Here is a 12,304-nt window from a genome sequence, read left to right as displayed (position 1 = left end):
CACAGTGGCATCCTTATGTCCTCTCTCACACACATCATGAAACACTTGATGGATCGTCACCAAGCTTGACCTCACAGTGGCATCCTTGTGTCCTCTCTCACACATTCATGAAACACTTGATGGATCGTCACCAAGCTTGACCTCACAGTGGCATCCTTATGTCCTCTCTCACACATTCATGAAACACTTGATGGATCATCACCAAGCTTGACCTCACAGTGGCATCCTTATGTCCTATCTCACACACATCATGAAACACTTGATGGATCATCACCAAGCTTGACCTCACAGTGGCATCCTTATGCCCTCTCTCACACATCATGAAACACTTGATGGATCATCACCAAGCTTGACCTCACAGTGGCATCCTTATGTCCTCTCCCACACATTCAAGAAACACTTGATGGATCATCACCAAGCTTGACCTCACAGTGGCATCCTTATGTCCTCTCCCACACATTCAAGAAACACTTGATGGATCATCAGTGGCATCCTTATGTCCTCTCTCTCACAGTCATGAAACACATAATGGATCATCACCAAGCTTGACCTCACAGTGGCATCCTTATGTCCTCTCTCTCTCTCACATTCATGAAACACATGATGGATCATCACCAAGCTTGACCTCACAATGGCATCCTTACGTCCTCTCTCTCACATTCATGAAACACATGATGGATCATCACGAAGCTTGACCTCACAGTGGCATCCTTATGTCCTCTCTCTCTCACATTCATGAAACACATGATGGATCATCACCAAGCTTGACCTCACAGTGGCATCCTTATGTCCTCTCTCTCACATTCATGAAACACTTGATGGATCATCACCAAGCTTGACCTCACAGTGGCATCCTTATGTCCTCTCTCACACATTCATGAAAAACTTGATAGACCAATCTTGACCTCACAGTGGCATCCTTATGTCCTCTCTCACACACATCATGAAACACTTGATAGATCATCACCAAGCTTGACCTCACAGTGGCATCCTTATGTCCTCTCTCACACATTCATGAAAAACTTGATAGATCATCACCAAGCTTGACCTCACAGTGGCATCCTTATGTCCTCTCTCACACACATCATGAAACACTTGATGGATCATCACCAAGCTTGACCTCACAGTGGCATCCTTATGTCCTCTCTCACACACATCATGAAACACGTGATGGATCATCACCAAGCTTGACCTCACAGTTGCATCCTTATGTCCTCCCTCACACACATCATGAAACACTTGATGGATCATCACCAAGCTTGACCTCACAGTGGCATCCTTATGTCCTATCTCACACACATCATGAAACACTTGATGGATCATCACCAAGCTTGACCTCACAGTGGCATCCTTATGTCCTCTCTCACACACACCATGAAACACATGATGGATCGTCACCAAGCTTCACCTCACAGTGGCATCCTTGTGTCCTCTCTCACACACACCATGAAACACATGATGGATCGTCACCAAGCTTGACCTCACAGTGGCATCCTTATGTCCTATGTCACACACATCATGAAACACTTGATGGATCATCACCAAGCTTGACCTCACAGTTGCATCCTTATGTCCTCTCTCACACACACCATGAAACACATGATGGATCGTCACCAAGCTTGACCTCACAGTGGCATCCTTGTGTCCTCTCTCACACACACCATGAAAAACTTGATGGATCATCACCAAGCTTGACCTCACAGTGGCATCCTTATGTCCTCTCTCACACATTCATGAAAATCTTGATTGGTCATCACCAAGCTGGTCAGTTACTATAGCATCCTCATATAATCCTCTCTCAAGTATAGTCAGATGGTTCAGTTTGACCATTTTTATAGTTTACTGGATCTAAAATAGTAAAACTTTAAAATAACTTCTTCTCATGAAATACTTTCACAGATGTATTTTATTGTTTCAGCTTGATTCCATGCATGTGCCACCTGTGCTAAAAAAAGAAAAAACTGCTAGTAAAACCTATTAACAGCTGCATTTCATGAGTCTTAAATTTGCATGGACCTTCACCAAACTTGCTGCGTAGCATTCTTGTTTTGATCCTTTTTCAATTTTGTTGAAATATTTTTGCACAGCTAACATAGGAAACCTTTCATCAACTTCTTGTATGGCTATTCATCAAACTTGTTCTGTCATCACATCATAGTAAGGTTTTCTCTCAGCTTTGTTGAAATTGTCTCCAAACATGTTATTTTTCAGGTCATGGTGATGCATGCTTTGATAAAAACAGAGCTGGATGTGTTGAACTTTTGAGTACAATACAGCAGAGAGTAAAACCAAAGTATCATATATTTGGACATATCCATGAAGGTAACAAAAAATTGGACACGTCTTGTTAAGTGTTGTTCAGGAGGTATCACAAAAATGTGCAAAATGAAAAGAAAATTACAACTTTAAAGTTCATACCCAAATACATTGATCTGTTTGCAATACCGTTTGGAAATTATCATAAAAATACATTGCATACTTCTCAAAGTATAGCATGGTAATGATGAATGCCACATGTCAATGATATTATTGATTATGTAAAAGTTAAACATGTTTAACACTTGAGTCGTAAGAAGCCTTTGCACAACAAAGTGAATTTTAACCTGTGATTATATCACAAAGATTTATACAGCAGTTACTTTTTGTCATTATGATATAATCAAATTAGGCGCAATTGTTTAACAAATAATCCAGGCCTTCATATAATTTGCTGTCTAATTTATCATGGTTCAGAGTTCAGATGTGCAGGAATTGAACCATAAGGGTTTAGCTAGTCAAAATAATTCGAGGGTCAGATTGTTTAATATACATATATGCGACAGGCAATCTAACGGTCAAAACTTCGAAGGACCAGAATAATGGAGGATAATCACAGTACACAGTCATGTAAAGTTATTGATTTTATCACTTGCGCATATTGCCATGTAGACTTTGAATTAAGAAATAATTTATAACAAAAGAGTGCAATAAGACTACTTATGCACGATGGGCCATTATACGTTGGGGGTAATAATTTCTAGCGTAAGCGTGTTTGGAATAGGGGGTTAGCCAGAGTGGTTAAATATCTGAGCATCTGAACGATGAACCATGATAAATTAGATGACAAACCGCAAGAAGGTCTTGATTGTTTTCATTATCCAAGTACAGTTAAACTTTGTTTGCTTGAACATGGTGGGACCATCAAAATAAGTTCGAGTTACCAGTAGTTTAAGCCATTGAAAATTTAACATTTTATGGAGATTTACCAGGACCTGATGATGAGTTCAGGTGAAAGGTGTTATGGATGGTCATCTTTCAGATTTCTCCAAAACTAGGTCATCCATGCAGAATTCTGGTTGCCATAGCAAAATAAAAACCATAAAAACTTTGGTCTAAGAAACTTCCTGCCTGATTTTGAAAAAGTTTCACGGAAAAGTTCCTTTGCTGACCCTATACCAAATTTTTTCAAAACATTTTGTTGTTCATAAAAATGGCTGTCAGTGGTTTAGGCTAGTTTTCTCTAAATGGCCTTCTGGAAAATTTTGAAAATCTTCCTTGAAACTGCTGGCTCAATTTCAAAATAGTTTCGTTTGATGGTACCAGATTCCTTCAGTTATTCTGTTCCATTTAAAAGCCTGACCTCTGTGGTGCAATGCTTGTTTTCCCTATATTGCTATATGGAAAAACTTGAAAGTCTTTTTCTCTGAAACAGCTGGCCCAAAGTCAGAATAATTTCACAGCGGCGTTCCTTAAGTGACCCTCTAAAATTTTTCAAATCTTTCTGGTTCGTTTAAAAACCAGAGGGATGGGGCTAGTTTTCCTAACATGACTTAATACTTGGATTCAGTGTTGCTATATTTTTTTATCCTTTGGGATCATGGAGTCCATTCATCATATGTGTAATAGAGTTCCGCTTAAGCCAGTGCTAGGGGGCATGAGAGGTGTTGCACATTTCATTACCTCTCATGAACAGACTCAGTCAAACCGAGTCTGCTATTATTATTCTTGGTTGCATTCTTTGCTTCCAAAGGATCTTTTTACAGATCTTATAAATAGAAAAGTTTGAAAATCTTCTCTCAAATTACTGGTTATGGTGTAAAAAGATCGTACAGAAATATTCTTAAATGGCCTGTTACCAAATTTCTTCAGATCATTAAATTTTTTATCCTAAATTTGTTTAGGGGTAAAGGTAATATAAATCAGACTAAAATGATAAAAGAAGAGGTGTGTCTTTATTTTCCGAGGTAGTACCTGACAAATACTTGCTATATTTAAAAAAAAAAAAATTCAAATATCATAAAGCTATTTTGACTGATTCCTTAAATTTTGAAAGTAGTCAGTATAGTATAGAAATATTGGCACTTTTTTCATCCAGTGAGGACTCGCACTAGGTTTAATGTCATTTTGAGGTTAAAGGCCAAACAAAAGGAACAAAAAAGTTATCATTTTTGTGCAAAGAATTACCCTTGTCCATCCTTCTCTCGAGCCGTCTGTCTGAATTTGTATCATTCATATATCAAAAAGTATTTGACCTAGAGTCATCAAACCTTACATGATTGTTATTTAGTACAGGGAGACATGCACTAGGGGTTTTAATTTGGTTCTGAAACAGCCAGACTAAAGTTATTGTCCTTGATTTAAGTCAAAAATATGCTTAAAAAGGGTCTGAGTTTGTGTCACATTTATCTCAAAAAGTATTTTACCCAGTACTATCAAACATTACAAGAGTATTATTCAGCATATGAAATTGTGCAATGTGGGCCATCTAGATACAAAAAAAAACTAGCAGTCATTTTCATGAAGATTATTCCGGCTGTTCTCAGGTGAGCGACCTAGGACCATTTGGTCCTCTTGTTTTCTGTAATTTCAGTAAAATTTCTTTTTTAAATATCATTTGATATTGATATTGTTTTCTAGGTTATGGTGTAACAAGTGATGGGCACACAACTTACATCAATGCATCAACATGTACACTACGATACCGCCCGGATCATGCACCAGTTGTCTTTGACTACCCTGTGCCTGAAGGACATATGAAAGATGAACTGCTGAAAATATCACCTCAGAGACTTATTAGATCTGCTTTCCACTAGGAATGTTTACAAACATTTATCAGTATCAGGACAACAGTTTTAATCCTATATGATTTAAGACTTGCATAATAATGTAAAATGATGTAGGTCTTTGTTGAGTAAAAGATATTATTACATTGCCTCTTATATAAGCCACAGGTCCATAGGTTTTTTAGCTCACCTGAGCACAAAGTGCTCAGTGTGAACTATTGTGATCACCCTGTATCTGTCATGCATTTTCACTAGGTCACAAGGTCAATTAATAGGAAAACCTTGTTAACAGTGTCTCCCCAGGTCACATTTTCTACCTCTTCTTTATGAAACTTTGTCAGAAAGTTTGTCTTTATGAAATGAAAATGTAGGTCAAGTTTAAAACTGGATTACCTGAGGTTAAAAACCAGGTCACTAGGTCCAATTTATTTGCCAAATTTTGTAAATATATTCTGAATTTTGAAAAAAAAAGAAATAATCTTGTTCTACATTGTAGAAAAAAATTATCTGAATGTGCAGAATTACTTTAATGATCTACCTTATTTACATAAAACATGGTCAAAATGTTTGTCTATGTGAAATCTTGGCCAAGTTAGATACTAGGTTATCAGTGGTAAGAACTTGGTCAGGTCAGTGTTACAGGGCTTTCAGGCCCCTCTTATCTATATGACTGGTCAATGTCAAGCACAGGGATACAGGGCTTTCAGGCCCCTCTTATCTATATGACTGGTCAATGTCAAACACAGGGATACAGGGCTTTCAGGCCCCTCTTACCTATATGAATTGTCAATGTCAAACACATGATTACTCAGGGTTAATAAGTATAGAAATTAAAGATTAAACTGAAAATAGACTTGTGTTGTTGTGTAAAAAAAACATTAATATTGAATGGCTCCTGTCATATATATACACTTTATGTAATTTATTTTATATGTAAATGTTTGTATTAACTGAAGGATGGGTTCCAAATTTGTTGGCCTTCCATAAATTAGACCCTACATTTTTAGCTCACCTGATTTTTGAAAAAAATATAAGAGGTATTATTTCATTTAATTGTCAGCATAGGCTTTGGTTGAGATTTTTGTTTAGGTCCACCTCTCAGAAATTATAACAGCTATAGCTTTGAAATGATGCTCACTTGTGTCTCATTTTTGTTGAGCAAGTAGGCCAAGAACCATAACTCTCACATGCAATTTGTCAGAATGATGACCCTTTCTTTTTTTTTAAGTTCACTTTCTTTAACATTCTTTAAACATATTTCTGATATGCAATTTGTCAGAATAATGGTCTTTTGTTTACTTAGAAAAATGGAATTATCTTGGCCAATAAATATTCCCACTACAATACTAACGTACAACAAAAAGAAAATGTCATAGAATTTCACTGCTGTGCAGTATCACTATATATTTTATGAATTATGTCTCCCACCACACAGTGGTGTGGGAGACATATTGATTTACTCCAGTCTGTGTGTGTGTGTGTGTGTCTGTCACAAAGCTTGTCCACACCCTAAGTCGAACATTTCTCGTCTGATTTTCACCAAACTTGAACAAAATGTGTTTGACCAATAAGGCCTCGGCCAAGTTCGATAACTAGCCAAATTGGTCCAGGCGTCTTGGAGTTATGGCCCTTGAATTACCAAAAATCGGTCTTTTTACTCTTGTCCGCACTCTAATTCGAATATTTCTCATCCAATCTTCACCAAACTTAAACAAAATGTGTTTGACCACGAGACCTCAGCCAAGTTTGATAACTAGCCAAATCGGTCCAGGCCTTTTGGAGTTACGGCCCTTGAATTATCGAAAAATCGGCCTTTTTACTCATGTCCGCACTCTTAATCCAACATTTCTCATCCGATCTTCACCAAACTTGAACAAAATGTATTTGACCATGAGACCTCAGCCAAGTTCGATAACTAGCCAAATCGGTCCAGGCATTTTGGAGTTACAGCCCTTGAATTATCGAAAAATCGGCCTTTTTACTCTTGTCCGCACTCTAAGGCGAATATTTCTCATCCGATCTTCACCAAACTTGAACAAAATGTGTTTGACCATGAGACCTCGGCCAAGTTCGATAACTAGCCAAATCGGTCCAGGCATTTTAGAGTTACGGCCCTTGAATTACCAAAAAAATCCGTCTGTTTACTCTTGTCCACTCTCTAAGTCGAACATTTCTCATCCGATCTTCACCAAACTTGAAGAAAATGTGTTTGGCCATAAGACCTAAACCAAGTTCGATAACTAGCCAAATCCGCCCAGGCAATTTTGATTTATGGCCCTTGAATTACTAATTGGATCTACTCATCCAGACCATCTAATTGGATCCACTCGTCTAAAACATCTAGAGAAACTAACATTTTTCATAGGGGCAGTTGTGGGATACATGCGCTTTTCTCAAAAGCATCTCTAGTTTGTTTTGATTTTGATTAAGTGCAATAAAGTGTGGGTAGCCATGTGTCTTTTATTTTGCACATTATAATGATGTTTTGGAATCCTGGTATTTAACCATTTTAGTCCTTATATCTGTCATGCATAAAGGATTGTTGGTGTTACTCTGTTTAAACTTTTTCCATGAGATAAATGGACTTTTTCTACCTTCATTTAGAGTGTAACATTGCATTTTGTTTATAATATTTGGTTATATCTAGTTCCATAATGTTATATGCATTTACAAAAAAAGGTACCATTAATACTAGAAATGTTGACCCATCTTTTTTTTGTCATGGTTAATGATTCAGTGTTTGCTTTTTTTGCAAATCTGTGCTAAAGGCAATAAGCCATTCATGTTTCAAAAATGATTCCTTCTTAAAATATATTTTACATACAGATATATATTATTTCACTTTACGTCAATGATAGCTAGTGTGGATCAAAAATAATAAGCTGATTTGACACGATATTAATCACATAATGTGAAATCATTAACATTCGTGTATTCATTCATATTCCCATGAAACAGCCTTTTTGGGCAAAACCTTGAAGTTTCCTGCCCACAAAATTATTTCTTAAAATATGCATGTATTTGAAATGTTTTTCGGTTCCTAGCAAGTTTTTTAACTCTTGCTTTTATTTTGACAAAATTATGCAGATTTTTCAACTTAGAAAATTTGCTTGTACATCACAGTATTAATGCAATATATGCTGTATAGTTATGAATTTAAATGCATAAATGTTACATGACTGTATTTCTAATGTTTACAGAACTTAAGTTATTATTAATTCCATTTATACATCTGGTGATGGTTCTAATTGTCTGGTAGCATTTTCATTTCCTCTCAATGATTTCCTAAGATTTGCTAACTTGATATGCTCATAACATGACCCCTTGATTTTGAAGTCATTGGATCAGAGGTCAACATCTCAGTGAATATTAGTACAGAAGCCGTTTCCTCTCAATATTTTAAGAACCCCTTGCCCTACCATCCTCATACTTGACAGATACATTGTCCATTGGCAGTGCATGACCTGTACTGTATTGATATGTTGATCAGCAGTCCTCAAACTGGACAGGAATATTGTCCATGAGTTATGCATAATGGCTGTTGATTTTGTGGTTAGTTGCCCTTACCAACATATCAGACTTCCGGCAAATGTTGCGGCAAATTGTCTTTTGGTAAACTTTTACCATGCAAATTAGTTTGCGGTGAATTTGCTGAGAACAGTTCATGCAAATGAAGTTCGCAGCAAATATGCGGCAAACCTAATGTTCTGGCGAGCTTTTGGCAAACTATTTATGCAAATTAGTTTGTGGCTACTTTGCTGCAAACAATTATGCAAATTTTTTTGCCGCAAATTTGCTGCAAACTTTTGGCGCAAAAGTAACAGGCACTTCATTTTTGCAGAACAAAAGAATTTGGGTTCAGCAATATATTTTCAAGAAAAGTAAGACCAGGCATATTTGTCTCTTAAATTAGCAAAATATATCATCTGCTGACAATGATTTATCTTTTCTTAATAATTATACAGAAAGAAATACAAATGTACGAGATCAGTATGATACAGTATGTCTTTAGTAAATATGTTTTATGCTTACATGGGTATTTTAAAGGTTGTGAAAGCTGATAACTGATTTGCAAAAATTTCCCCTGTGTGCAAATGTCTTAATTCATTTGCAGATTCACTGTAATCTATTGTATCTAGTCATGGTCTTCAGGTAGCAAAAGCCTAAAATAAACAAAAGCTAACCGTTAAAAAATCATTCAGTTTTTTGCATGTGTAATAATGTGAAAACTAACCTTACATCGCAACATTTACTTCCGTGATTTATCAATCTTTTTGTAAAGTTCTTTGTTTAGTATGAAATGTTAATACATCGATGTTCAACTACTGTTTGGCAGTTTGAAAATTGAGCCAAACTCAACGCAGCCAATAAAAACAAAGAAGAAGTCATGTGACACTGTTCTGGCAATCCTCTGGCAAACTTTCATATCTTGTCAAATAATTAAAAGATTCTGGTGACGTTTTGGTGAACAAAATCATGTGATAAAGTTTCTGGCGATGTTATGGCAAACTCTTCATTCAGTAAAGTCTGTGATGAGTTTGCAGCAAAGTCACCGAAACGTTTGCCAAAAGATCGCCGCTACCAGCAAACTCCTGCAAACATTTATTACTCTGTTCTTGTGAACTAAAATGTTTGGGGCAAATTTGCCGCAGGCTTTTCATTTTGGTAAGGGTGGTAAGAGGTTAAGGTCACAGTGATACAATCCAGTTTAGCATAATATTTTGAGAACCCCTTGACCTGCAATCCACAGACTAGACTTTAATGTTTTTGAGGTTGTCAAGGTCACAGAGACTGTTAGTACAAAACTCATTCCTGTTCAGTATCCCTTGACCTAATATTCTCAAACTTGGAAGGAACGTTGACAATACAGGTCACAACGACTGCACAAAAATTGCACAGTATTTTAAGATCCCCTTAACCTATGGTCCTGAAACTTGACATTAACATTGTCCATAAGCAATACCCTTATGATTTGAATTTAGTGGGTTGAAGGTCAAGGTCACAGTGACGGTTTTTACAGTAACTGTTTCTGCTGAGTACAACGGTGTAATTGAGAACGACATCAAAATTTCAAGCAAACTGAACTATAAAGTAAATTAAATCTATAGTCATATTTTTGTGAATCATAAGGAAGTTTAATTAATAAAATAAAATTATATCCTTGCACAACTGGATATTTTTGAAATTTTAACATGTTATTAAAACAAGTTATTCTTGAGGTTTAGTGAATTGTAAGTGTATGTTCAATAGACGAAAAAGTAAATGAAGGGTTAGTTGTTTCGTTCAATACACGATAATTTACACTAGCATGTTTTGTGTTTTATATATCATGCCTTCAAGTTGCCTTTGGGTGTATAAGGAATATGGTTTAAAGATACTGCGTTCTTGAAGCCGGTGGCTCTTCTGTAAAAATGGATATATAGATGAATATACAACCCCGTTGATTGCCCTGTTGTTGAACCAGATGTTTTGATTTTAATGCACATGCGCCCTTTCCGTGTGGCAAAAAGACCACTCATACATAACATACATAAAGTTCTCATCATATCACGAATTGTATTGCCACAATGAAAACAAAAATTGATCGCGCAATATATCGATGTACAGAATGCCTTGATTAAAGATAGATATGGTATTAATTATAATTTACTGAGGAGCCGTCTTAGTTTTATTTCCGTCTGTCGGCAAACATTCCGAAGTCTAGGTCCACTCACAAAACATACCTAAAACTTCTTCCTTACAATTGAAAATATCATAGTTCCTTTCATTTCTCCTTCAGATATCTACAGTATATATTTTCTTCCGACTTAAATAACATCTATTAAAAATTAAAGGGACGTGGCTCTGAAGTTTCTGTACTTAGTAATATACGGGGAAACTATTACGTAATTATTATGCAACTGACATGAAAACACAGGTCACCTTGAGGTCTTTTTTTGGACGTATGTCGTCGGCATTCCTAAAATCCTTCGACAATGTGGTAAGTATTTTTATTTGCACATATGCACAAGCAATATATCCACATGGTTTTATTTATCCTCAAGTCCTTCAGAACGCTGCGAATTACAGCAGTAACAAGGATTCGAGCCCATTTTTTGTCACCTGAAAAATGCTTAAAATTACGATTATCAAGAGATTTTACCGTTCTTCGCAGGAATATAAAGCATAAACTGCTAAAACTAATTTTTTTTTTGTAAATAATAGAGACTTCATTAATGACCTTAGGAGACCAAATCGTGTCTCATGTACATCGTTTCGGCGCAGAATACACTCATGCGGCAGCATCTAAGCACCAAAATATGTTTCAATTTTGTGAGGAGGCGTTTTTTCGACGTATGCCGACGGCATCCTGAATATCCGCCGGCAATGCAATATGTACTTTTATTTGAACATACATACCAGCAATATATCCACATAGTTTGATTCATCCTCATGTCCTCCTGGACGCTGTGGATTACAGCAGTAACAAGGATTCGAACCCATTTCCGTACACCTGGAAAATGCTTTAAATTGAGATTTTCCGCACATTTCACCGTTCTTTGCCGAAACATTTTGCAAAAAGTGCTGAAACTAAGTTGATTGTGTATGTTATAAAGACCCCAACAATGACTTAAGATGACCAAATATTGACTCAAGGACAACGCTTTGGTGCAGAAAACAGCAATAACTGAGCAACAAAACATGTTCCATTTTCGTGATAACGTATTCTTTGGACGTATACCGTCGGAATAATGAAAATCCGTCCGCAATGAAATATATACTATTATTTGGACAAACATACTAGCAATTTATCCATATGTTTTGATCAATACTCAAGTCCTCCTGGACGCTGTGAATTACAGCAGTAACAAGGATTCGAGCCCATTTTCGGACTCCTGAAAAATGCTGAAAATTACGATTTTCAACACATTTCATTGTTCTTCGTCGGGACATATTGCATAAATTGCTAAAACTAAATTCATTTTTATATATCTCATAAAGGCCTCAACAATGACATAAGATGACAAAAGAATGAGTTCAGGGCATCGTTTTGGCGCAGAATACAGCAGTAACTGACCAACAAAACATGATCCAAATTCGACATGAGGTCTTATATAGACGTCTGCTGTCGGCATTCTTCAAATCCGTCGGAAATATGATATGTACTATTATTTGGACATATGTACAAGCACTATATCCACATGGTTTTATTTATCCTCAAGTCCTTCAGAATGCTGTGAATTACAGCAGTAACAAGGATTCGAGCCCATTTTTGATCATCT

General features: G+C 36.4%; 1 protein-coding gene across 1 annotated transcript in view; it reads left to right on the top strand.

The window, feature by feature from the left end:
- LOC123538423 (metallophosphoesterase MPPED2-like) overlaps positions 1-10,348 on the top strand; it is a 38,846-nt gene extending 28,498 nt beyond the window's left edge. Inside the window, exons 6-7 of the mRNA XM_045322518.2 lie at positions 2,212-2,322; positions 4,897-10,348. Coding sequence (XP_045178453.2) covers positions 2,212-2,322; positions 4,897-5,072 — 287 coding nt within the window. The 3' untranslated portion in view covers positions 5,073-10,348. The remainder of the gene's footprint in view (positions 1-2,211; positions 2,323-4,896) is intronic.
- The last annotated feature ends 1,956 nt before the right edge of the window (positions 10,349-12,304 follow it).

This window comes from Mercenaria mercenaria, chromosome 18 (genome assembly GCF_021730395.1).
Source record: "Mercenaria mercenaria strain notata chromosome 18, MADL_Memer_1, whole genome shotgun sequence".
Lineage (NCBI taxonomy): Eukaryota > Metazoa > Mollusca > Bivalvia > Venerida > Veneridae > Mercenaria > Mercenaria mercenaria.
Note: the sequence above shows the minus strand (reverse complement) of the source record. Positions and strands in the feature narration are given on the sequence as shown.